Genomic DNA, 26733 nt, shown 5'->3' on the forward strand with positions numbered 1-26733 from the left:
AATAAATGTGGAACTAGAAGAAAAAGAAACATAAGGCAGGCATATAAACAGCTCGAACAGCTTTAATGGGATAACAGTTATTTGGCACTAAATAAAATACACAATTACATAAACACTTGATTTCTTGAATGTCCTCAGATCTGCAGGACGTCTCCACTCTTCGGGCTGCAACTGAAATTCCCTTCCAGGAATAACAGGACAGAGAACGTGGGGGTTCCAGAGATAAATATAGAAGAACCTTCAACTTTCTCAGCTGGAACCGTGTCGGGTTCTGGGTTCTTCTGGCTTGTTCTCTACAGGCCCACAAGGTGGCAGTCAGAGACCTTCACATTTTAACCCGTAACGCAGGAGCTCGCAGTCCGCAGGTTCCAACAGAACCTGTCCCTTCCAGCCACGGTGTAGTTAGGACCCGGTGATCGGAAAACATTTAAATAACCAACGTGGTTGGAAGGAAAAGGTTCCGTCAGTGGAACCGGGAACCCCTGCTGTGTGACACACACATAGAAATAAAACGACGAGAAGCCGGTCGATAAACCGGGAGAACAGCAGTAAACTCTTCATTAGGATTCAGGCCACAAGTGGCATCAGATCACACACACACACACACACACAAGGCACATCTGGGATTCCTGCACACATTGGTCACACATGAATGGCTGATTTACAGAGCATGACCTCTACCTTCTACAAACACACACGCACACAGTTAACAGGTCAGGGGTGTGTGTGTGTGTGTGTTTGAGAGAGAATAAAAAAAAAAAACTAGATCGTCCAATCATAAAGCAAGAAAAGAGACCCACCCCACCCCCCAACCAACTAGAGAACAGGCCACGCCTCTTTAGAGAACAATTAGAGAACAGGCCACGCCACACATCAGTAACTGGAGGGTTTGGCACAATAACGATGACGACTGAAATCCACCAACGTGTCACCATTGTACAGCAGCAGGACACACACACACACACACACACACACACACAGCAATTAAATTCCACCCTGACCACAAGCAAAAAGTGTGGCCGTGATCTGATTGTCTCGATGGGGTTGGTGGAGTTGGCAGGGAGGAGCTCTGACCTCTGACCTCAGTGTGTGTGTATGTATGTACGTGATGCCCGTCTCTCCCTCCTCGCTCGTCCGACGGCTATGTGCGCGTTTGCCGCTTGTCCTCGAACAGGCTGCGCAGCAGATACACCTGCACCCCAGACACGATCACCATGACGACCATGTTGGTGAAGGACCACATGTTGACGCGCTCGTAGTTGCTCTCCTGCAGGTTGCGGTCTCGCGCCTCGAACGCGCGCAGGACGGCCTGGATCTGCAGGCTCTTCCCCAGCCGCGCCTTCACGCTGTTGATGGTGTCCTGCGGACAGAAGGGAGCAGCGGGATTTTACACCTCCGCCCAAACAGCAGATAAGAGCTGGTGGGACAGGAGGCGTCTGTCTGGCGCTGGGAACCAACAACATCCTGAACAGCTGCTGCTTTCTACTTCCTGTTTACTGAGGAGCTGGTGTAGGTGTAGCGGGGGCGCCGCCATCACCATCATCTTCACATGATCTCTCTCAAATTTAAAAATAAAAATGATTCAATCTATCACCTATCGTCATTTCTTAATGAATCTATAACAAACACTAATGTTCGTGTTCGTAAAAGACAAAACGTTCCCTCACCGCCGTCAGATCTTTCTGTCCACATCTGTTTCCTTCACTGCTGCCGGACACGGATCATACTTTCTGAACGTAAACAGCTGCTCACCATGAGGTCCTCCATCTTCATGTCCAGCATGTCGGTTCCGTGGACGAACTCCTTCCAGTCCTCAGGCTCGGACTGTCCATCGTCCATGTTATCCAGGATCAGCTCAAAGAAGACTATCTTCTCCGAAACCGTGCTGAACGTGTTATCGAAGCAGAACATGTAGTCCCCGTCCTCCGTCTCCACCCTGAGGAACACATTTCATCATTGCTTCGACCATCTGAACTTTACACACTGATCTCATCCATATCCTACAGAAGACACATGATACACACACACACACATATAATAAGAACAGCGAGAGACTCACGTGTGGACGCCGTCTGACTTCCTGTGGTCACTAGCAACTACATGTCCACTGGGTGAAGACAAATAGAAATCCACATCCAGACCTGCCCCGTCCAGCACCTGCACAACACCAAATCCACTCAAACCATTACAACACGGTCAGCCGCGCAGCCGAACGGCAACGCGAGTCAACTGTAGCCGGACCTGGTACTCGATCTCCAGGGACGCGTCTCTCTTCATGCTCTGGTAGAAACACTCCTTCCGCCCGGCGGGGAGGGTGAAGGTGAAGTCGCTGTCCAGGGACTGGGAGAAGGCGGCGGTGACCAGCAGCAGCCGTGCCACAACCAGCGCCAGTCTGACCAGGAGGACCTCCATCGCAGGTCCGGACCAGACGCCCGCAACTTCTCACCGCGACCAGACCTCGTCCACAAGTTCTCGCCACCCCGCCGCCTGCTGCCCGCCGCTCTGCCTGCTCCGACAACAAAACGAGTCTTTTCCAGAAAAAGGCAACATTCAAAAGCAGAGACCTGTATCTTGATGCCACATAACTTTTACACAAGATAATTTAACATTTATGAGTTACAATAATTCAAACGGGCATTTAGCAGGACGGCTATTCAGGACGCGCTACGAAAGGGACGATGGGAAATGTCGTTCCATTTTCTGACGTCAAACAAACAGGTAGTTTATCTGTGTCGTGATTAATATTATGTGCAATTCAGGAACGGAATATAAGTTTAGTGTTTGATGACTTGTTGAGATATTTAAAAAATCGTCAATAGCCATGGTCGTCAGTTTTACTTGCGTCTGTCATAAATTATGGTTTAAATTCTACGTGATGGAAAACTAGATAAATTATGTGGTATTTTAAAACTTGCAGGATCAACATTCATTACGGCTATAATGTATTCATGTCTTACTACATGAGCCAGTACAAAAGCCAGTCTTGAAATTTGTCATACCTTTCTAACTTATATATAAGTTATAATATGTGTAGGACATTTTATGCTCAGGTCCAGGCTGATTTCAGGTTAATTCAGTGCTGCTTTTATAAAATAACTCTTATCCTGGACTGCAGGCTTATATGTAAAAAAAAAAATAATAAGCTGCTCCCCGACATTATTTATTTCAGATAAACACCTTATCGCCCGCTGACGCGTCTCACCGCACAAGCTCCAACTCATCCGCTGGGGCGGGGCTTGGTCCCGTGACGTCACGAGAGACCGCCACCTCGGCCTCCTATTGGCCGACGCGGCAGGCGCAGCAGCGGCAGCAGTAGCGACGCCGCGGCCAGTGCAGGAAGCGCGGCGGCTCTGATCCGCACGGTGAACGTGACCCAGTCGGGCCGAGTGGCCCGCCCTCCCACAGCAGCCCGGCGATTCGGCGGAGTGAAGAGCGAGGATGTCGGTCCCCGCGGGAAGATAATGACGCGGCTGCGCGTCGTGGTGCTGTGCCTCACCGTAGCGCTGCTGAGCGGGTGAGTGTCTGTCGGTTCCGGCGGGCTAACCGCTAGCCAGCGCGGGGACCAGCGTTTCGGTTACTTCTAGAAAAACAACAACCCTCGCCGGCCTCCCCGTTTACTAGACGTGAGCTGGAGCCTGACAACGGAGGATGTGTCGGGCCGAGCTCGGTTCCGAAGTGTCCAGCTGGTGGTGTTCTCCACATGTCTACCACCATCTAGGTCCAGATGTCCCGAATATACGAAACCCTGCAGGCCTGAGCGCCGTGGAGTCTGTTCCACGTGGAAAAAAACGGAGATCAGACCTTCTCAGTTAAATAGCTCAACTGTCGACCATGTGGAACTCAATTCTCCTTTTCATCCATTAAACCCACTTGGAAAGCTGTGAATTTGGGTATCTGTCTGAACATCAGTATTTGTGGAACCCGGAGAACCTGGTGGGAGACCAGCTTGTACCATCCCAGCTTCCCAGTTCACCTTTTCATCCATTAAACCCACTTGGAAAGCTGTGAATTTGGGTATCTGTCTGAACATCAGTATTTGTGGAACCCGGAGAACCTGGTGGGAGACCAGCTTGTACCATCCCAGCTTCCCAGTTCACCTTTTCATCCATTAATCCCACTTGGAAAGCTGTGAATTTGGGTATCTGTCTGAACATCAGTATTTGTGGAACCCGGAGAACCTGGTGGGAGACCAGCTTGTACCATCCCAGCTTCCCAGTTCACCTTTTCATCCATTAAACCCGCTTGGAAAGCTGTGAATTTGGGTGTCTGTCTGAACATCGGTATTGAACATGCCTGCCTGCACCGATGTTCCATCAGTGACCTGCTGGTGTCTTCATCCTCTGCCCCTGTGGCCTTATTACAGGTTCTGCCGTGCAGCAGCTCGGCTTCTTGCGTTCATGCGTGCAGGACCTGAGAATAGAAAGTCGAGCGGCGCTTGCTATAAATATTTGTCTTGCTTTCTTTGCAGCGCCTGTCTTTGTTGGTCGTGGCGTGAACTCGCTCGTCCGCCACGGCCGTTTGCGCCGTCGGCATTCTAACCCTGATGTGGCAAATCTCGCACCTCACGAGGACGCGGCAGCTGGGACCCGGTTCGGGTGGAGGTTGTCCGGATCGCTCCGTCCTCCATCTTGTGTGCCTGTTGACATTATCGGGCAGCGGGTTGTCCCCGTGCGGTTATAATAGCCCATAGAACGTTCTGGAGAATGCAGCCCTTGTTCTCCGTCAGCCAAGAAGGCCGTCCTCATCAAACATTTTTTGTTTTTTTTAGGGTTTTAAAGCTTTCTGAAATTTACTTTGGGAAGAATTTCAATGGACCTAGTTTACATTTACAGCATTTACAAGACGCCCTTATCCAGAGCGCCTTACAATCAGTATTTACAGGGACAGTCCCCACCTGGAGACACTCAGGGTTAACTGTCTTGCACAGGGACACAATGGTAGTAAGTGGGATTTGAACCCGGGTCTTCTGGTTCATAGGCGAGTGTGTTACCCACTAGGCTACTACCACCCTAGTTGACACGTTAGTTCCACATCTAGTTTCACGCCTTGAAGGTCCCCCATGCGCCCTGCGGTCAGCACGGAAATGTGAAGAACGCAGTGCTCTCGCTACCTGCCCCCAGTAGCTCTGGACGGCGAGGAAGTGGACCGGTGACATGCGACCTTTGACCCCTCCCTCTGGCCTGTCCTTTTTGGTTGTGAGTGACTGGTGATGTGCATGTGCTTCGTATTTCCTGCTTGTTAAGTAAATGTATGAATTGTAATGAGGGTGGTTTTAGTTTTAAATTCTGTGTGTGTGTGTGTGTGTGTGTGTGTGTGTGCGTGCGTGCGTGCGTGCATGTGTGTGCATGTTCAGCTCAAAGCGCCTTAACTTCATCAGGCTGATTACATAACGCCCCCCCCCCGGCCGGAGTTCTTCACGTTCTGGTTGGTGGGGTTAGAATAACGATTCGAAGCGCCGAACAAAGGTTCTGGGGAAGAATTTAGGAGTGGGCGTGGCTAGGCAGGGACACTCGCCGCTTATCTCTGGGACACACGGTGACCTCGTGGGTTGAGACGCCAGGGTTGTGTGCCCCATTGTTTTGGAGAACCCACTGATGTTCTCATTCAGAGAATGGACCGTGCCGGATGAGGATCGGTGCGGTTCCAGTCCGGGGGCAGGAGAACTGGGGGCTGCTGGGTATTATTCATGCGCCGCCAGCCGTGAGGGAACATTAAAGCCCCGTCTGTGTGGTGGGCGGGGCACCGGCGGTTTGGAATATCTGATGTGACGTTCTAGTGCTCGTCTGTGGGGGTGGTTGTCCAGTCAGGAGTCTTATGGTCATTAACAAACTGGAAAAGTCATGAAATAATCATATAGTGTCACGGAAATCTGACTGACACATGAGCGTATAACGACGTGTGTAGTTTTTCTACGTTTACAACTACAACGTTTAAAACTAGCTACAGTATCTTTGCTGGCATTACGTAGTGCACCGTCATGTAAATTACGGAACGTGATTGGACCCATTTTACTTGGGACTGGGCTTGCACGAACGCGGAGGAAGAAACGCTACCGTTTTAGTTAAGCTTTTTAGGGTTGTCGTAACTTCAGTTTAAAGGTCCCCTGTAATGAAAATGTGACTTTTTGTGAGATGATTTAACATCAATACGAGTTCCCCGAGCCTGTCTGTGGTCCTGCAGCGGCTAGTAATGGCGGTAGGTGTAAAGAGTGCCTTGGCCATTCTGCTTCGCCATTCAGAGCGCGGCAGCCCAGACGGTCGGACCTGGAATTTGTCCCCTTATGTCATCATAAGGGGGGAGGTTACACAACGTCCTGTTTCCCGCCTCTCTCCTCCTCATCAGCATTTAAAGCTACAGACAAATCTCATTGTGGGACAGGATCAAAGTGGCTGTAATATCAGGAAGAGAACACTATTTTGGTGAGATCCCCCCCCCCCAAAAAAAAAAAAAAAAATTTGCATTTGAGAGAACAAATTGTCATGAAAATGTAATTATTGAAATGTTATGGAAATTATTTTGTTAAATTGCGTAAGAATCCTGCCAGTGACCCCTCCCCCACTGGTGAACACACCCCCTCTTTGTGTGCAGCTCCTCGGGCTCGACATGAACATCGTTTTCTGATCTGTTCGGCTTGAGGACCAGAATCCAGACTGGAAATCAACGTTCCGTCTGTGATTTGATCCGTTTTCTTAATGTGAAAAATCATCAGAACTGGAAAGATTTGGAGCAGATCATAAATTGGACGTTTCGTGTGCTTGGTGTTCTTCTGCCTGTGTTTGTGGCCGTGGGATGGCGAGGAGGACGCGAGAGAACCTTGAACACATTCCATTTCTACCTCCAGCAGAGTCCGTACAGTTCTTACATTTACAGCATTTACCGGAGGGCCTTATCCAGAGCGCCTTGCAATCAGTAGTTACAGGGACAGTCCCCCCCTGGAGCAACTCAGGGTTAAGTGTCTTGCTCAGGGACACTTCTTCTTCTACCAGTTCTTCTTTCAGGGGGTGAACGTGAAAGAGACATGTTTACATGTGGAACTGGAGCACTTGGGGCGGGACGGTGACGTGAGGAACGTGGGGTCCATTTTGACCCGCAGCGCGACCCGGTCCCATCAGAACACCACCGGTTTACCTGACCGCCTCACAGAATCAATGCAGCACCGAGTTGTGGCGACCCGACCCGACACGTGTTCTAAATGCGTCACCGTCACAGTAACTGATCATACTTTGTGACTTGTGTCAATATTGACCCGCGTGGCACAGGAACCTCCTGTGGCACTTTGGTGACTGATCTCCTCTTACTAATCTTTTCATAAAGCCGCCCGCCATCATGCTGACGTTTGCGAGCGGCAAAATAATGGATCTAAACATCTGACTGTTGATCTGGTGATTAGAATCAGGACCTTCAAAGTTCTGATTGGCATGTCGGACGAACGGAGCCTTTATTTAGTCTGCTCGCACGCCCTGCCTACGTACCAGTGATGCGGATTCCAGCTTCTTCGTACGTTATAGCCATTCAGTTCCATCATGATGTGTGTTTTTATCTTCTTTTGTGGACTATTGTCACATTGGTGTCTCACAGGTATCTGCATTCGGGAATTCTGAACTGGTGGTTGGTGGTGGTGAAACAATTTGAATGAAATATTTAGTGAAAAGGCCGTGCTGGGATAGTCATGTGACCTTCAGCATTACAAACTACAAATCAAAAAAAATTTAGACCCTGACCTTCACAGTAAGGAACGTTCACTGTTTACCGCGCAGGAACCGGCGCCGCTTTTATCAGTGCGCATATTCCGATCGTTCCCAGAATCCTTTGGTGCTTATTGTATCTTGGATTCATTTAAAACACACACACACACACGCTGACTGGTGGATCACTGAAGACCTCATCGTTTCCCACACACTGGCATTCCCCGTACCCTGGATACAGGGATTATGGTGGTTCAGGGGATTTAGGAGAGAGAGAGAGAGAGAGAGAGTGTGTGTGTGTGTGTGTGTGCTTGGCAGATCCGCTGCCCTACTTTCTGGAACTGTTAGGGCTAGAAGCCCCGCCTGCCTGTTCTTCCGACGGACACGTGGATCCCCCTCTCCGGCTTCTCCTCCTCTCCTCTCCTGCTTCTTCTCCTCCTCCTACATCAGTCCTGCAGCTCAGACCTTCACGTCCATCCTGAGCTCCACCCACCCATTTTAAGTCTGGTTAGCCGGTTCTAGTTCCCCGTGAACCCTCCCTGACCCGGTCCTGTGAGAACTGTTTTACGAAGGCAGGCCGCTCACTTTTGAGATTACCGGAGCGGGTGGCCGGCGGGTCATTTTAACCTCCTCTGGTTCTACACCGGCCAGCTGTGGAGCAGAACCAGGTGTGGTGGAACCCTGAGGCTGGCCTGGGGCGGTCGAGATGTTTTGGTGATCCAACTTTCTCCCAGTGCTGAGCGATGTGTTCTCCTGACCCCTGGCTAAACTGGGCAGTGTCGGCAGGGTCAGAAATGTCACCGACTGAAATACACCATCCCACGGACAGACAGAGATAGGGGCGTGTCCCGGCCATGATTGGTTCTGCTTCGGTTCTGTTCGTAATTCTCTAGGCTTCGGTTCAGAGGAAGTAAATGTTCTCGTTTCATGTTTCATCTGGTAAACCAGTGTTCTCATGTAAACACGCAGCAAGTTCCGTCAGCAGGAACGTGGAACACGGAGTATCTCGTTCAAGCCCCAGGATCGAGCGAGGATGGGCGGGGTCCTCCATAACCAGCTGGCCAATCACAAGAAGTGGCGTTTACCAGGACGAATGATCTTTAATGATCCGGATATGATGATGGGGGGGTGAAAAGACACGACCAGAACAACGTTCAACAACGTTCCTTTACAGCAGCTGCGGTTCCTCTGCACTGAGCTGCTGCTGAGTCAGGAACACTGAGGCCCTTCCTGCTACTTCCTTCTGGTCAGGAACCCTCACGGCTTTTTTTTTTTTTTTGTCCTTTATTTCCTCACAAGGGCGTGGAAAAGCGTTTGAGGAACGAGGAACTTCTTTCATCCATCAATCCGGTTTCACTCGGAGGGAATTTAATTCCTGCCTCTGTGGGAAGTGCGTTACGCAGCACCGCACACCGCCCCACCGATTGACCAAACGTGATGCCGCTTCTGATCAGAATTACAGAGGCTCCTGTAAGACCCGTTTGCGGAACGCGGTCCTCAGCAGATGATGATCTTCACGCCGTGTTGACAGCTCCATGCGCTGCTAAGTTTAGTGTTGGTTATATTAACCTGTGTCTCGGGTGGTGTGTGTGTGCGTGCGTGACCTTGTTAGTGCTCCGCTCTCTGCATGTTCTGCGTTATGTAACAGAGTATTGGGTTCTTCATAAACTCGCCACCCGTCCGTGTTTAGTAGCTCTTTGATTAATTGCCGTGTCCCGTCCCACCACAGTAGAATTGTCGTGAGAAGATTCGCTCCTCATCTCCCGTATCCGTCTGTTGGTCCCTGTGCCGTTTGCGAAGCTCGTTTGGCCGCGGCGCCGGCGGTGAAGGTCGCCGCTGATCCCGAGTTGGACGGATGTCACCGTCCCATCATGCCGTGTGGAGGTGTGAATGGGGGGATTTTGTCTCTGTGCAGCTGAGACTGTTGAGAAGTTGGTGATGATTGGCACTCCGGGTGGAATGATGATCTGCAGAAGAGGTGCACATGTCCTGACTGCGTCTAACCCAGGGGCCACGTTGACTGACTGAAATACACTTGCTGTTAATTACAGCTACGGTTCGTGTTCTGCGTTCTTTGCATCGGTTTTTGTGCACGTACTCAAAAACCACTGCAACGTATACGGGTACCTGTGTTGTTTTATTGTGTCTCAGTGTTGCGAGATCGGCACCCAACAGATGACCGGTATTCATTCATTTAGTTGGTTTGCGGCCTCGACGCCGACCCCTGGTGGTAAGGAGTACACACTACAGATTACAACAGATTATCAGCACGAACGTTAACAACGCAACTGTGTACAGCTACGCATACGTAGCACACGGCAAGTGTGTTTCTAGTTGAGCAGCCGCTCTCGCTAGTCAGAGTAAGAAATGGCCGTGTTGTACTGTCGAGTTCGGCTGCCGGCTCTTATTCCATCCACATTATTCAAATGTACACGTGAACCGAGCTCTTTTGCTTTGTGAAAAATGTCGTAACATCTATTAACATCATGGTCTGTGCAACCAAAACATAATCGCCAGAGGCTAGAGTCCGTTTCAGCTCCGCACCTCCTCACCATTTTTGCATCTTCCTCACTAGTCGAAATGCGTCACCTGACCGCTCGTTCACCGCTCATGTCGGCGTAAAAAAAACGTTGGGTTCGATCTAACAAAAGGAGTTACAGGACGAGTTCAAGTGAGAGCAGTCATAATTCTGACTTTATTTCGGCAATTCTATACCAATCTCTCAGCGAGCCAGGTTATAATATGGGACATAGTTTGCCCACCCCTGGTCTAACTCTACACCTGTGTGTGTGTGTGTGTGTGTGTGTGTGTGTTGCAGGTACCCTGGATGCTGTCGTGTCTATTGCTTAGAGCAGAGCTCCTCTGGTACGGTCCCCTCTGGACAGGATGGAAGCCCTCAGAACCAGCCAGAGGAAACCGCTGACGTCCAGGTAAAGTAGGAACGTTCCCACGCCTGGGTCAAATCAGGAACCGGTTCCGTGATTCATGGTTGTTTATAAGTTAAAAATTACATTTTTTTTTTTTATGCTGATGAATGATGCAAAAAGGGTCATAAAATTGTAGTTTATATAAATGTACATGTTGACACATAAATGTGTCGCCTGAATTTAATCAATCACCCTTAGTGAGCAGAGACTGCTGCCACATTTACATTTACAGCATTTATCAGATGCACTTATCCCGAGCGACTTACAATCAGTAATTACAGGGGACAGTCCCCCCTGGAGCAACTTAAGTGTCTTGCTCAGGGACACAATGGTAGTAAGTGGGATTTGAACCTGGGTCTTCTGGTTGATAGGCGAGTGTTACCTACTAGGCTACTACCACCATTTACTTCTGCTGTTAGAATGCCGGGGTTTAAAGAGCACGTCCACCAGGTTCATCATGAATATAGGGGAAGGAAATGGACCCACAATCAGAAGGTTATTGGTTTGGATTAAAAGCACCGTCCCCATACACTGTTCCCCTGGCGCATGTCACGGCTGCCCACTGCTCACCAAGGTTGATGGTTAAAAGCAGAGGACACATTTCGTTGTGTCACCATGTGCTGTGCTGCAGTGTTTCACAATGACACTTTCACTTTTGGGGCAGTGGTGAAGTCACGCACGCTGAAAGCAGGAGTGTGTGGGTCAGGACTTGGTGTTGTGTTGTTAGTTATTATGGTGAACGTTCTGGGTAATCGTTACCGGGTTCACTGCTCCTATCGGCGCAGCCTCTTATCCTCGAGTTCTCGAGCTGAGGGGCCTGTGGTTCTATAACCAAGCCCAGATGCTTCTTCACAGGGGGTCTTCCTGCAGCAGGAAGTTGCACTGTATTGATCTCCTATTGCTTCATGCTGACGTAGACCAAACTCTTGTTTTCGGGGGTAATCAGTGGTTCCAATGCAGGATTTTTACACAAATACCATCAAGTTACCTGCTGTTACATATGAAACGGCAGAGTTTTGCTTCTCGGAAACATTATCCAACTAAATCCACCCCCACCCAGCACACGCACCCCTGTTGAGCAACAGTAGCGCTACTGCACACCTCCGTTTGACATGTGCCGACTGGTAAAACTGCTTTCCAGTTACAGTTTAACAGAACATCCGCCGAATCAACACACGTGGCTTCAGGGCTCAGTGTAAGTGTGTGTGTGTGTGTTTCAGCAGCAACAGCAGGAGGAGGAATGGAGGACAGACAGGCAGTCGTCATACGACGTGGGGCTGGAGGCAGAGAGGGCGGCTGGAGACGGGCAGAACTCCAGAGATGCTTCACACAAAGACAGATGTGAAGAGGTGAGCAGAAGAACATGGCAAAAACAGGAAGATAACTCTTCTCTCCGTGTGTGTGTGTGTGTGTTCCGTCCAGACCAGAACATGTTTTTTTTTATTTTTTTTTTTTGGTAACGTGTTCTAAAAAACCTATTATCTGAAACGTTGTTGTCCACCTGGAGAACATCACGTTCACAACCACAGTTATAGGTCAGGTTGGAGGTATAATACATTGGATATGCGTAAAGAGAAATTCACTCTGCACCCCGTTTTAGAAAATAACCATTGTGGGTCTCCTGAAATGCGTATAGAAAATTTCCTTTTTTTTTTTTTAGAGATAAACGCTGTCGAGGCCTGAAGCTGTGGGGTCTAATGTTCCTGCTGCGCTGGTTTTTGTTGTTCTCTCCAGACTGTGAAGGAGGAGGAGGAGGAACCTGCCACCGTGTTTCTGGAGCCAGATCTTCATGCAGAGCCAGAGCAGGTTCCGGACCTGGAACCAGAACCGCAGCAGGCCCCTCCTTCTCCACCACAAACACACCCTTCATCCACACAGGACCAGGCGTCCGCCCCCTCTGAAGATCCCAAAGACCTCAGTCTGGAACCGCACGACGGCCAGCAGGAGGACCCAAACGCCAAACCAGACCCACCTACCTCACACCCGTCTCCTGCTGACCCCTCTAGGTAAGGTTTGTCGTGTCTTCATGTCCCGCCATCAGTGTTTTTTGTTCCTTTTTTAAACCACGTCACACCTTTTTGTTCCTGGTTTTGGCCCCACATTGTCTCCCCGCCGCCTGTCGCAGTGAAGATGGCTTCAACTCCCCGCTTACTCACGTGGCAGCCCTCTCTCTCTCTCTCTCTCTCTCCCCCCTCTACATTATTATTATTATTTCTTATTTCCCTCAGTGCACTAGAGGTTTCCCATCAAGCTTTTCCTGTAGAGAGCTCTAGTGACAGTGAGTGTGTGGTGGGCTCGCTGCCCACTGTGGCGACCCCCTCCAGTCATCCCACTCTCTTTGGCAGCACACTCACCAGGTGAGTACCTCTGGACCACTACCCAGAACCCCCTGACCGGCGCAGCTCGCCCTGCCAGTCCGCCGCTCCGGTCTTACCGAGCCGCCTCGGTCGTCCAGTTATCATTTCATCACCTTCATTTATTTTCTCAAGTACTTTGGATTGTATTATTTTAATAGGATGTGTAATACTCCTGTCTCTATGTCTGTCTCTCTTCAGTAATGCAGACAACATGTCCATGGCGGAGGGCCGCGATCTGGGGACCGCTACAGACCTCCCGGACCCTCAGAGCCTCGGGGACGCGGACCTTCAGCAGCTGGTCCGCAACGCCAGCACCCGCCACGAGCGGCCCGAGGACCTGCAGGTAGGAGCTGAGGGCAGATTCAGATTTTATTTGTCACATACACCATTATACATGGTACGACATGCGGCGAAATGTTTTTTTGCAGTGACAGTACATACAAAAAAGTCGAAACAGTATCCCGGTAAGGATAACTTTTCATGAAAATATCAGAATGTCGGTGGAATATATGGGTGGTAGTAGCCTAGTGGGTAACACACTTGCCTGTGAACCAGAAGACCCGGGTTCAAATCCCACTTACTACCATTGTGTCCCTGAGCAAGACACTTAACCCTAAGTTGCTCCGGCGGGGGACTGTCCCTGTAACTACTGATTGTAAGTCGCTCTGGATAAGGGCGTCTGGAAAATGGTGTAAATGTAAAATAACTTGCAGGTGCATTATCGAAACTACATACGTGAATGTACGATAAACATGTAAACATATTAGAATTATTTGAGGGGAGTGTTATGTGGATATGAGTGCAGTATGGATAGTTCAGGTGGAACCTCATCATGATGCCTGCTGTGAGGATATGCCCTTTTCTAAGTCGCTTCAGTGGCAGCCAGCGTCAGTTATTTATACGAACCCACAATCGCCTGGGGCTCAAACTTGTTTCTTTTCTCTTTTGTGTTGATAATGAAAGGAGGAAAGAATTTGAACTCCTTGGTCTTTTTCCAAATGCTCACATTAGTGAAAATGGCTGCGGGACGCTGTGAAATAACTTTGTCTCCTGCGTTGTTTTTGTTACTCTGCTTTAGTGCTTTAAGTGTTTAAATATATATATTTTTTAATGCTGGCACTGAAACCAGTCACCGCTCAGACAGTGTCCAGACAGATTGGCCAATCGTCTTCCTGCTGGACTTTTTAAGAGGATTGCAGTCGTGTACTAAACGCTGCGGCGCCACGGAAACCAGAGCTGCTCTGGCATTTGGGTTCTTATGTAATTCCGTCTGTTCAGTGCACGCTGACTTCCAGGGCCTTTGTGTGTGTGTGTGTGTGTGTGTGTGTACACGTGAACATCTGTGACTGTGTTGCCGTAGGTGGCGGATCCCCCGGTATCCAGGGAGACGGCGGACCCCTCTGTGCCCAGTAAGGAAGACATCCCCACATTTGATGAGTGGAAGAAGAAAGTGATGGAGGTGGAGAAGGAGAAGAGTAAGAGAAACACCTGCAGTAAACATTTTTCAGTAGTCCGAGCAGCTCCTTCTCCTCTGGTTTCCACTTGTCTCTGAGCGACTGGGAAAATCGCTGTACTTCTGTCAGCCCAGTGGCCATCAGTGTCCTTTAGGAAGTAGAGCGTGTGCAGTGAGTGTTGCATAACTTCCTGAAACACACACACACACACACACACACACACACACCTCTCAGTGCAGTAATGGTCCAGTCTGGCACAATGCTGCTGACGCCGTTTCCCCCCTGAGGACAGCAGAGAGGTTTTGAATTTGTGCTGCAGAAACATCCCAATGTCTTCCATCCCATCATCTTGTCATCATGCTGATGGGTTTATAACATTTCTGTAGTATTTTCTCTCTTGTGATGTTGGACAAACCCCACTTACTGCCATTGTGTCCCTGAGCAAGACAGTGTGTCCCTGTTCGCTCTGCTCAATGCCACAAATGTAAATGTGGGTTGTAACATATTAACACCCCGTAAAAGTTGCTTCCTCCGGATTTCAGGTCAGTCACTCACCTCCACCAATGGGAGCCCCCACCCAGTGAAGAAGGTGCAGAAAAACTTTAAAAACAACTACGCCTCTGTGGAGTGTGGAGCCAAAATCCTCTCTGCCAACAGCGAAGCCAAGGTGGGAGCTCTAACCTGTTCCAACCACCCAGATAAGCCCATGCAAATTTGGAATATTCAGCTTTTAAATTGTGAATGGAAATAACAACCAATATCAGGATGTGTGTGTGTTTCAGTCTAAATGTGTGTCTTGCTCCTCTCCAGAGCACTTCAGCCATCCTGATGGAGAACATGGACATTTACATGTTAAACCCCTGCAGCACCAAGATCTGGTGAGTCAAAAATGCATAATGGCCTTAGAAAAAGTCTGAGATGTCATCATATCATTAAAATGGTTTTAATAGTTCACTAGTCAGATGTTGATAATGAGTTTAAAGTTACGACAGTGGTGGCCTAGCGGTTAAGGAAGCGACCCCGTAATCAGAAGGTTGCCCGTTCGAATCACGATCCGCCAAGGTGCCACTGAGCAAAGCACCGTCCCCACACACTGCTCCCCGGGCGCCTGTCATGGCTGCCCACTGCTCACTCAGCGTGATGGGATAAATGCAGAGGACAAATTTCACTGTGTGCACCATGTGCTGTGCTGCGGTGTATCACGTGACAATCACTTCACTTTAAGACTGCATGGAGTGCATGTGCAGTGATTAATTGACATTGTGAACAAAAATCAACAATAAAAATAGTCTGCGACTAATTTGATTGTTTTTAATATTGCCGTCAGACATATTTTTAACCCCTGTGTGCACTGTGGTTTAGGCACCGGCCCTAAAACTCAGTTGTGTGAACATTTCTGCGGGTAGCGACAATAGTTCTATAAAAATTGCCATTTGCGTCGACACAAATTTTTTTTTAGCAGAAACGTGCAGCAACTGGGGAGAAATCAGCAAAGAACTCACCCCCCCAGAATCATGCAAGAGCGCACACTTCAACATGTTAATATCAAAATGTCCATGTAATTTTTTTGTTTGCAATAAGAAAAAAAAAAAAATCATAAAGTGTCAAAGTTCTCATGTCTGCTTCTCCATTTCCAGGTTTGTGATTGAGCTCTGTGAGCCCATCCAGGTTAAGCAGCTGGACATCGCCAACTTTGAACTCTTCTCCTCCACACCGAAGGACTTCCTGGTGTCCATCAGTGACCGGTCTGTCCAATCTGTTTTTTTAAATGGTTTACAATACAACTTCGGCCCTTTACCAAGCCGTTCTTTAGCTTCTTTAATCGCTTCGATCCCCTTCATCGGCAGGTATCCAACTAACAAGTGGATCAAACTCGGCACCTTCCACGCCCGTGATGAGCGAACAGTCCAGAGTTTCCCACTGGATGAACAGCTCTACGCCAAATACGTCAAGGTAAGGATGAGTCTCCTCAGCCTCCTGACGATGTTCTCGCAGGGACGGGACGTTCTCCTCGGGCTCCGGCAGATCTAGTACCGGCTGTGGAATATAAAACTCAGAACCTCCTTTATATTCCACCAGCACTGGTCCTGCAGAAACTTCATCAGTTCTCGTATTTCTGCTCCCATTTCCCTTCTCTCCTGTCGCGGGTGAAGGGGAGATTAAATAATTGTTCAGAACTATTATGAAATGACGAACTGAGTTTGAAGTGAGGTCGTCATCTGAAGTTCTACTCTGGTTTTTGCTGCAGTTTCGTACCTGCCTTTCTGTCTCCTGCTGTTGCTTGTCTGCATGGTTTATCTTTTATACTGATTTTCTTTATCTTTCTCCTTCACCTCCCTTTTTGCTTCAGATGTTCATCAAGTACATAAAGGTTAGACATCTTCTCTTCAGTTCTGGATGCAGTTCTGTGTGCTGGGGGTTCAGGTTTTGGGGGCACTGATTTAATGCATGAAGGAGTCTTTCAAACTTAAACACAGACAACTAGCCTTTCTGAACTGACCTCACTACTACTGATATCCTCTGCTCTGCAGACTCTGGTCAGGACTAATGGAATCTTTTGTTTCCTTATTTTTAAATCGATTGCAGGTTGAGCTTCAGTCTCACTTTGGATCAGAACACTTCTGTCCCCTCAGTCTTTTCCGGTAAGAATTTAAATTAATTCACAAATTTCCTTGTTTCGGTTTACAAATGATTATTCCTCCTGCTGCAGACACACAGTGTCCCAGTCACAATAACTTCAGATTTCAAACCTGTTAAATCCTCCATCCCTCCCCTCCCATGATGCACTGTGTCTGTCCTCTCTTGTCAGGGTGTTTGGTACCAGTATGGTCGAGGAAATTGATGAGCTGGCAGATCCGTACCCTCCGGGCCGGGTGGACGACCCAGATGAGGAATACGGTAACTCGACTCAGTTCAATTCAACTTCAGCAGCGTGGTGTGTGTGATTATTGTACTAACTTCGTGTTCTGCTGTGAACTGCTGTTCTGGTCTTTGCAGACTTTCTTCCTGGTTACCTGCCATCAGAAGATCAGTCCTCAAAGAACCTTCTTGGTTCTGCAACAAGTACGTACACACACTACATGTACTGCAGTACGACCTGAGGTTACAGCTCTGGTCAAATTAGTGCCTTACACACACACACACACACACATCTGTGGCTCATAGACGTCATTGGGGAGACTTTTCTCCACCTAATGTCTGCACACCATTGGCTCACAGATGACGACGCCCCCATAGAACCACAGTGGGGGTTTAACTCAACACACAGCATGTCCTGAGAAAACATACAGCAGGGACACACACACACACACACTGAGTAAATACGTTCAGCATATTGGCCCCTCAAATCCCCTCTAGGCCCCAGTCCTGCAACCAGGCATATGTGCAGTGAGTGTACAGTGGTGGAAATCATTTCTCTGTGTGTGTGTGTGTGTGTGTGTGTGTGTGTGTGTTTCAGATGCCATTCTGGACATTGTTAACAACATAGCTGCTAATGTTCTTGGGGGGAAGTCAGAGTTGGAAGGCGGAGCTCCAGCTGAAGGTGCCATTACTTTAACCCCTTCTCTCCTATTTTCTGATTCATCTACCTACAAACACAGATTGTAGGGATGCATCAATCCAACCAATCCTCAACTTTCCTCGATGCTTAATTAAATACTATAATTTTACAGCTGATCCAGTTGTTTTTCATTATTATTTGACTGATATACGATGCATAAAATTATTTTTATGCTCTTTGTTTTACAAGTTCCACATCTTATATTATTATAACGGGCTGTTTTATTAACTGTCTATAGAGAGATCAGTGTTTGGTACAGAGAGCTGTAGACCGTGCTGCTGCTGACCTACATTTTCGTGCATCTTTATTTGATTATGTGGTGGAGAATAACTGCTCCAGATGGGTGGTGTTTGAGTAGCGAGTTCACTGGCTGAGGGGCGAACTGCCTGGTGAACAATGGCTGCTCTGTGCTGCCCGGCGTTTATCGGCACTCTTCCTGTTCTCTTCTTAATTCCTCCTCGGTGATTGTCACATGATTATTGTGTGTCTCTCTCTCTCTCTCTCTCAACCTCCTTTCTACAGGAGACACGGCATCTGATGGCGATAATGTCACTGTGACGTCCACTGAGGCAGCGGTCACCCCCACCCCCACCAGCCCTCAGGCGTGAGTACACACACACATACACCACATTCAAGTTATTTTATTATTAATATTAGTACTGACTAGATAATTGTATATTATGAATTATCTATGAATAATGGGTCATTTCTGACCAGTAGAGCTTCCTGTACAGTAGGTTTGCAACTGAAAACTATTTTGATAGTCAACTAGTTACCGACAAACAAAGTGAAGTAATTGTCAGCACACGGTGCACACAACAAAATGTGTCCCCCTTCTTTTAATCATCACCCTTGGTGAGCAGTGGGCAGCCATGACAGGCGCCCGGGGAGCAGTGTGTGGGGACGGTGCTTTGCTCAGTGGCACCTTGGCGGCTCGGGATTCGAACCGGCAACCTTCTGATTACTGCTTCCTTAACCGCTAGGCCACCACTGCCCCAAACTGATCGACTAGTCAGATTATAAATTGCATTAACTACAAGCTTTAACATTTAACATGAGGTTATTTAAATGATGCAGCAAGTAATAAACACAAAGTGTAAAACATTTATTACAAGATAAGGTTGATTGTGTGCTGAGGAGATTAGGACAGGGGGTCATTAGGGGTCACTGTGATTTAGCAACTTATAAGCACCTATGACTGATTTATGCGCTGACTCTCTTTATACTGCATCCACACGCAGTCCACCACACAATTCATCTAGCATCAGTTGACTACAACTAAATTAGTCTGCGACTATTTTAATTATCGGTAGACAAATTGTTTCACACCTTATTTCACTTTAAGTACTTTCATGTTTTTGAGCCCACTTTACTGTTATTATTCTGTATTTATTAAAGTTGGTTTAGTGTGTTGAATATCATAAATGTTGTGTCTTCTATGTCACTTAATGCCCCCAGGCTGGACTTTACGGACCTGGATCAGGACCTCACTGTTGAGGACCAGTCAGGTTCCTTTGCTGAGGCTCCGGGGGAATCAGTGGACCCAGGTGGGGATCCCGTTGTCAGGCTGGTTGAGGAAGAGGAAGAAGACGCTGCACCCGAGTCTACGGTCACCCTACTACCACGTGAGGAGGACGATGACGAGCAGCAGTCGGAGGAACAGAGATGGGCGGAGGCGTCTCAGAGAGAGAGCTTGTTCTACTGCGCACACCTCTCCGCCCTGTCCTGCTTGGCTACTTTGCAGGAGCAGCTGTATGGGTGGTGCTCAGTGGCCCTGGCCATTCACCGGCAGCGCTGGGACCGGCAAAGGGCGCGGCACACGCCCACTCACACTTCTTCATCTCATCTAGACCTCCAACCAACCCCAACACCCACCCAGGAGCCTCCACCTCCGTCTGAGAATCTGCCAGAAGCTGAGCAGACTGCTTCCCCACCTCAGATGGAGAGAGCCAGTGGGACAGAGACCACATCTGCCCCTCACCACCCCTCGAACGGGCAAGGTGATGGAGGAGTGGAGCACATCCCTGACCCCATTGTGCTGGAACCCAGTCATACCTCCACCCTGCTCCCCCACAGTTTCACTGACGCCTCCCTCTCCAGACCCACTCCCACAGAGGACATGCCTGAGCCCCCTACTGGAGAGCTACCAGACCTCCATCAGCTCCCAGCCTACCTGGAGCGTGTTCCTGAGACCCAGATGGAGGGCCGCAGAACCAGCAGTACCCCCCAACCGACCCCCTCAACCACATTATCCATACTGACCTCCACCATAGAGGCCTTGATCCCAGAAACTGAGCCTCCCAGGGTGGAGCTCCCGGTGCTCTCCACTGAGCAGCCAGTCCAACCCCTCCCCACCAACACCCGGCCTGCGGACATTCCTCCACCCACAGAGCTCCCTGTTCCCCCGGTGGAGGTTACAGACTCGAGCCACAGTGGGGTGGAGGAGCCAAACCGTGCCACCTCCACCCAGCATGATCAGCCAGATGCTCCTATCCTCCAGGGCGAACCCCGGGCTGAGGACACGGTGGAGGACATTCTGCTAAGCGTCCCTTCAACCAATGGCGGCCTGCAGCGCAGCGCCACCGACTTCTACGCTGAGCTGCAGAACTCTGCTGAATTCAACCATGGCAACGGTAACCAGGTCCATGGCTCCAACCAGAAAGAGTCGGTGTTCATGAGACTCAACAACCGCATCAAAGCTCTGGAGATGAACATGTCCCTTAGCAGCAGATACCTGGAGGAGCTGAGCCAACGGTAACAGGACGCGCGCGCACACGCACACACACACACACACACGTATACACACACACGTATACACACACAGCACAAACAAGTACATGTGCATATCAGTGTCACCATTTTCAAAGGCGTTGAGCACATTTATAACACACCCACATACACACAACAACAATGAAAAACATACATTTTTTATTTTTTTTTAATTCAGGTACCGTAAACAGATGGAGGAAATGCAGCGAGCTTTCAACAAAACCATCATCAAACTGCAGAACACGTCCCGCATTGCAGAGGAGCAGGTCAGCTCTATACTCACAGCTCTATACTGTTTCTGGTCTTAAACTAATATAATGTTTCGAGATGGAGAACTGTCAAGCAATACGCAAGTTAACTATAAAAATGGCTGTCTTCCCTTTTCTCTCTGCATTTTTATAATTATCTAATGGCACAACATTCATATATTTTTCACTTCTGCGGAATGAGAAGTGAGGACTGCCGTTTTTAGTTTGACTCAAAAACAAAAAAAAAATATTTTTTTGTTTATTAATTAATTTTTTTTTTTTTAATGCATTTATCAGTGTATTTATTATTTATCTGTACTGTGTGTGTGTGTGTGTGTGTGTGTGTGTGTGTGTATACTAATATATATATATATAGAGAGAGTTTGAAATTTTAGCATCGTGACAAGCCTACTCTGTACACATGGCTCTGTGCTCGGCACTCTGAACCCACCACTCTTTACTCGCTGATCTATAATTTACACAATACTTAATTAGCAACATTCTCTCTCTGTTTAGGACCAGAAACAGACAGAGTCCATTCAGGCTCTGCAGACCCAGCTGGAGAACGTCACCAGGATAATGCTCAACCTGTCTGCTACAGTAGTGCAGCTAAAGAGAGAGGTAGGCACGTGCATACTCACACTACTCCTCCTTCCTTCTGGTCATGAACAAATGCTTAACGCTGTAACACAAATAATTTATTTCTCTGTTGCTGGGTGTGCTTCCAGGTTTCAGACAGGCAGAGTTATCTGGTGGTCTCTCTGTTTCTGTGTGTGCTGCTGGCCTTGCTGCTGTGTGTCCAATGCTGTCGAAGCTCCTCCAACCACAGCAGTACCACCAGCCCAGTGGTTCCTATGAGCAACCACTACCCCAGTCCCAAGAGGTATCACACACACACACAATTTATATAGCAGAATTACATGAACTGAATAAAAGCACCAGTGGCAGAAGAACTACATATTGGACCCAGACCCACATCCAGAACCGACAGAATTTTACTGTAGATCAAGAATTGAAATATATTTACTCATACACACCCTTGTATGTTTAGTCTTTCCTCCTCATTGGCAGAATATACATTCTTATCCCTGATCAAAATGTCTAAATGATCAGAAAATTATTACGGGACTGCTGATTTGATGACTAAACCGAAGTGGCCTCCATCGTAAAAAGTTTTGGGAACCGCCTCCGTACCTGATGTTGCTCCTAATCTCTTGTTTTCTCAAAACGTATTTTAAGCGTATGCATCCTAAACCTGCCTTATGCAGGTTAGTGTGAATGTCTGACCACCTGGTCGTTTCTGTTCTCCACCCACGTTTGGAGGGCTGCGTACCAGCATCGTGTCACAGTTATTCTAAATCCTCCTGTTTCCTCAGGTGTTTCTCCTCTTACGATGATATGAGCCTGCAGAGGAAAGTGCCGTGTCCTCTGGTGCGCTCCAAATCTTTTCAGCTGCCCAGCTCTGATGGTAATGAATCTCCCCATGACCTTTCTACACACACACACACACACACACCTAGAGACCCCACCCCCTGTTTTCCTGTCCTACCATTGTTTCTGAGCACATGCTGTAACTCCATTTTCATTTCAAGCGCTCACATCAAAGAATGAGAGAGGAGGGCGAGCGCTCTGATTGGGCAGCTCAGGTTACGGCGTTCCACCGGCATCGCTTCCCCCCCACTGCCTGAGAGTCCATTTTAAAGCGGCTGCAGCTCAGTCATGAAAAGTTCATTTATTAAAGACAACTGTGGAGTGGGGGTCGGCGGGTGGGTCTGAGGGTCTTATTCGGAACGACCAGAAGTTTCTACAGAACAAACAGATGAGCGCAGACATGATCCATCCTCCTCGCCTGTCCACCATGCAGTTAAAACACCTTGCTGGTGCCTTTGCTCTTCAGATCAGACATTTGCAAGTAGAACCAGCTTCTCTGAGACCTCCTGCCACGAGGTTCAGGCGTCCCGCGCCCCTCCGTGCGGGTCGTGCCGGCTGCTACTTGCAAGTGTGTCCATGCTTGTGTGTTTTCTCTTGTTTTCCATACCATCATTTAACCGGGCCCCTCTCTCCCCTGTTTAGTAGGTCCAGATGACTTGTTCATTGTAGAACCTCTAAGGTTTTCTCCAGAGAAAAAGGTACGGTGTCCAGTCCGGCCGCCCGTCCTCAGCGGGCCGCTCTGTGGGTGGTGTTAGCGGGTCGCCGGGGTTGTGTCCACTACCGCCGCAGTAGCCGACGCAACCCTGGGGGTCTGGAGCTGCGTTCAGCCATTTCTCTGCTAAGGGACTAAGGCCCTGTCCACACAAGAGCGTTTCTCGTTCCTATCCGATCTGGCCGTGCATCCACACGGAAAGTCATTTTCTAAAACTTGGTGCAGAGTTAATTGCATTTACATTTATGGCATTTACCAGACGCCCTGATCCAGAGCGACTTACAATCAGTAGTTACAGGGACAGTCCCCCCCGGAGCAATTTAGGGTTAATGGTAGTAAGTGGGATTTGAACCTGGATCTTCTGGTTCATAGGCGAGTGTGTTACCCACTAGGCTACTACCACCCTCTACCACCACTACTATCGGCATAATTTCGGCATAAGCTTTTTTTTTTATTTTTATTTTTGTGAAAATGTCCAAAAAGTCCACCCAAATGTTTCAAAAGTCCAATCCGACCTTGAAAACAGCGCTTGGGAATGTTTTCCGCCGTGTGATCGGCAACACTGTTTTTAGACGCTGGAAATGCATTTTTTTAGAAGCATGTTTGTGTGCACGGGGCCTTAATCGCCACATTGTTATATTTATTTTCCAGGAGTCGGTTCCTCCTCCCCTCTGCATAGAGATGGTTGAGCAGCGTAGATGTTTGATGCTTCTTAGTTTCCGCTGCATGTTTGTTTGCTGTGTATTAATGTCCGTTGTCTGTCGGTCAATACAGAAGAAACGTTGCAAGATGAGAGCCGTGGAGACGCTGAAGCCGTCTGTTCCCGTGACGACCACCGTCTCTAACGACACTCCCAAGTGTAACGGCGTCTATGAAATCATGGGGTTCCTCCAGTCTCCAGATGGGGACCTGTCCACCTCGTCCTCCAAAGACACGGCCACGTCAGAAGTCAGCTCAGAGGGGTCGTCCACGCTGTCGGACGAGTCGCACTGCCACTCCCTCTGCAACGGGCAGGTGCCACGCCCCTCCGGCCGGAGCAGGGCGGAGAAGAGGTCCTTCAAGCGCCGCCAGTCCAAGATGGCCGAACAGCTGATCCATTATGAAGACCAGCTGTTGCATGCGCCTGTTTCCATGACGACGGGCACTGTGGAGGGCCGACAGGAGCTGGGAGTCGGTGTGGGGACGTTTCGGGTGCCCACTGTCACGGGACACGTCTGATTTTTAACCCAGAAATACACAAATGATCCACAATCCCACAATGCACCAGATTATTTAGCCCTTTCCTACTTGAGATTTAGATTTTTTTTTATCTTCTTCCTTCACCCTGGTGATGTGCCTTTTTCCCGCCGTTTCTGAATTAATCCTACATCAGCAGGGGAACTGGAAAGTTTTAATGTGTGTGTGTACACGGTATCACCTGTTATCATTCTACCTCTGACCCCTGAACTCCTTCACCCTGGGGTCATGAGGTGTGGCATAGCACAGAGCCAGTCATATCCCAGAAACCACCAGTCAGCTCAGCTGAGAATGAAGGTGAGGTTGGGTTGTTTGTGTTCTAGCATTTTGGTTGAAGGAACTGTTCTTTTGCAAAGATCTTTATTGCAACATTACACACTCACACACTCTCGCACACTCACACAGACCCAGTCTATTGTCTCTGAAGTCTGTTCTTTGTCCTGAAATGGTGTCTGGTGGCTCATTTTGTGTGTGTGTGTGTGTGTGTGGTTTTGTGGGACCAGGTGATGTTCTCTGAGCCCCGGTTCTCTTCAAGCACTGATGTCCGGTGAGGGAAACTGAATGAAGAACTTTCTGAGATCCTCCTCACTTTCACGTTCATTTCATACGGGCTGAAGGGCTCACAACCTCTTATTTGTTATACAAATTACTTCTTTAAATATGATGATATCCAGGCTGGGCCTGAACTCTGTCTTTCCCTCTCATTCTGTCTCTCTCTCGCTCTCTCACACACACACACACACACACACACACGATGAGCTCTAAATAAAGGGACTTTATTTTTGACAGGACCACAGAGCACAGAGTCCGGTCCTTTCCTGTTTTAACCCCACAGGCAGCGGACCAGTTCATTTGTGGCATTTTTAGTTTTACTTACACACACACACACACACACACACACACAGCACACACAGCACACAGTAGACATGACTGGGGCTTTCTATGCGGTTTTATTTATATATTTATTTATTTTAAAAGTGCCTCATCATGTTAGACGTAGAGCTGCCCTCTAGTGTGCATGGGCGCACATGTGCACAAACACACACGCGCACACACACACACACACACACACACACCACATCCTGGTGGAACCAGTAGCCTGAATACACGGTACAGTTCTGCCTGGGTTCCACTTAAACATAAAAATGTTCCCTTCTGCTGGTTGAGCTGGATTCTGTAGTGTTTTCTAAAAAAAATCTGCTGCCACCTGTGCTTGTGGACGGGTGAGATGCGTGCGTGTGCGTGCGTGTGTGTGTGTGTGTTTTCTTGGAGGACCAGAGTTCTGATGAGTTCCATCACCGTGTTGACTGCAGTGCTGTTAAGAGACGGGGCTCACGTTCCTCTAACATCCTGGCTTGTGCTCATCATTCCGCTCAACCCTGCATTGTCAACTTTCACCTGCTGACACTCCAGCCTCGTGTGTGTGTGTGTATATGTGTGTGTGTGTGTGTGTGTGTACACGCCTGCCAGACACTTCTGATAGAGTACAACATCATGGCCATAATCATATCTGCTTTATAAGTTGAATTCTCACATTTCACCTTATTTCACCGTTTAAATCTTCAATAAGTATGATTATTATTCTAGAGTAATGTTGTGGGTCTATATGGTTCTTTTTGTCTGTGTGCGTTTCTGAATGAGTGAGGGGAACATTTTCCTTGACCCCTGTTTCTAGATCTCGCCCTCTGTCTAGTAGACGTGGGCTCAGTGTGCACTTTTAAGAACTTTTCCCCCCCTCCCTCTCTCTCTACACGATATTTTGTACATCAAGTGCTTTTCTTCCCACTCGTTTCTCCCAGTGGCACCCCTGCAGTGTGTGTGTGTGTGTGTGTGTGTGTGAGAGAGAGAGAGAAAGTGAGACCTCACACTGCACAGTATTTTTTTGGAACAGGAGCAACTGTAACTACAAAGATGTAGTGCCATTACAAACTGTGAATTTCTTAATAAAACCTTTTTTTTTGTCTTTCATATGTTGCTTTGGCCTCCTCATTTACACCAACTCCAGTACTCTGTCATGACCGGGTTTATATGAGGAGACTGAGTTGAAATATTATATTGTTCCAAATAAATCCGAGATGTGAGGAATGCCCCATTACAACATCTGGATGTAGAGGGAATTTTCTCCATCGTTGCTCCACCATCGTTGCTCCAGGGTGGAATAACCAGTGGGGGACAAAGTTCACAAGCTGTGTACTTCAGTTACATTTACTCCAGTATAAGTAAAACAAAAGAAAATGAGTAAAAAATAGAAATGATTTACCTCGAAATGAACTTAAGTGTTAAAAGTAAAATTACAGTGATTTATTGTAGCTGCAATGTTCTATTATTAGTTTCGTAAGAGAGTTCTTGCTTAAG

General features: G+C 48.3%; 2 protein-coding genes across 2 annotated transcripts; one reads left to right on the forward strand and one right to left on the reverse strand.

Moving 5' to 3' along the window:
* Window positions 1-42: 42 nt before the first annotated feature.
* Window positions 43-3126, reverse strand: tmed5 (transmembrane p24 trafficking protein 5). Its single transcript, XM_028961739.1, has 4 exons — window positions 2242-3126; window positions 2060-2157; window positions 1753-1936; window positions 43-1360 (listed from the first exon to the last, which is right to left on the reverse strand). The coding sequence occupies exons 1-4, from the start codon at window positions 2410-2412 to the stop codon at window positions 1142-1144; spliced, it is 672 nt and encodes a 223-aa protein (XP_028817572.1). The 5' UTR covers window positions 2413-3126; the 3' UTR covers window positions 43-1141.
* A 124-nt stretch (window positions 3127-3250) lies between these two features.
* On the forward strand, window positions 3251-26346 carry suco (SUN domain containing ossification factor). The gene is made up of 24 exons (XM_028961733.1): window positions 3251-3514; window positions 10504-10615; window positions 11833-11961; window positions 12347-12618; window positions 12841-12969; window positions 13168-13312; window positions 14330-14444; window positions 14966-15090; window positions 15234-15301; window positions 16061-16168; window positions 16271-16376; window positions 16774-16794; window positions 17010-17065; window positions 17233-17321; window positions 17421-17486; window positions 17881-17964; window positions 18505-18586; window positions 19441-20736; window positions 20930-21017; window positions 21516-21620; window positions 21728-21882; window positions 22376-22467; window positions 23073-23128; window positions 23917-26346. The coding sequence occupies exons 1-24, from the start codon at window positions 3462-3464 to the stop codon at window positions 24358-24360; spliced, it is 3996 nt and encodes a 1331-aa protein (XP_028817566.1). The 5' UTR covers window positions 3251-3461; the 3' UTR covers window positions 24361-26346.
* Window positions 26347-26733: the final 387 nt, after the last annotated feature.

The sequence above is a fragment of the Denticeps clupeoides genome, chromosome 19 (genome assembly GCF_900700375.1).
Source record: "Denticeps clupeoides chromosome 19, fDenClu1.1, whole genome shotgun sequence".
NCBI lineage: Eukaryota > Metazoa > Chordata > Actinopteri > Clupeiformes > Denticipitidae > Denticeps > Denticeps clupeoides.

Bases quoted from the DNA above. Each gene is read 5' to 3' on its own strand.
- tmed5 (XM_028961739.1), bottom strand. From the start codon at position 2,412: ATGGAGGTCCTCCTGGTCAGACTGGCGCTGGTTGTGGCACGGCTGCTG. The intron at 2,158-2,241 runs GTCCGGCTACAG...GGTGTTGTGCAG, and splicing joins CCCTGGAGATCGAGTACCAG to GTGCTGGACGGGGCAGGTCT. The intron at 1,937-2,059 runs GTGAGTCTCTCG...TGTGTTCCTCAG, and splicing joins AAGTCAGACGGCGTCCACAC to GGTGGAGACGGAGGACGGGG.
- suco (XM_028961733.1), top strand. From the start codon at position 3,462: ATGACGCGGCTGCGCGTCGTGGTGCTGTGCCTCACCGTAGCGCTGCTG. The intron at 16,377-16,773 runs GTAAGGATGAGT...TTTTTGCTTCAG, and splicing joins TCTACGCCAAATACGTCAAG to ATGTTCATCAAGTACATAAA. The intron at 17,322-17,420 runs GTAACTCGACTC...TGGTCTTTGCAG, and splicing joins CGACCCAGATGAGGAATACG to ACTTTCTTCCTGGTTACCTG.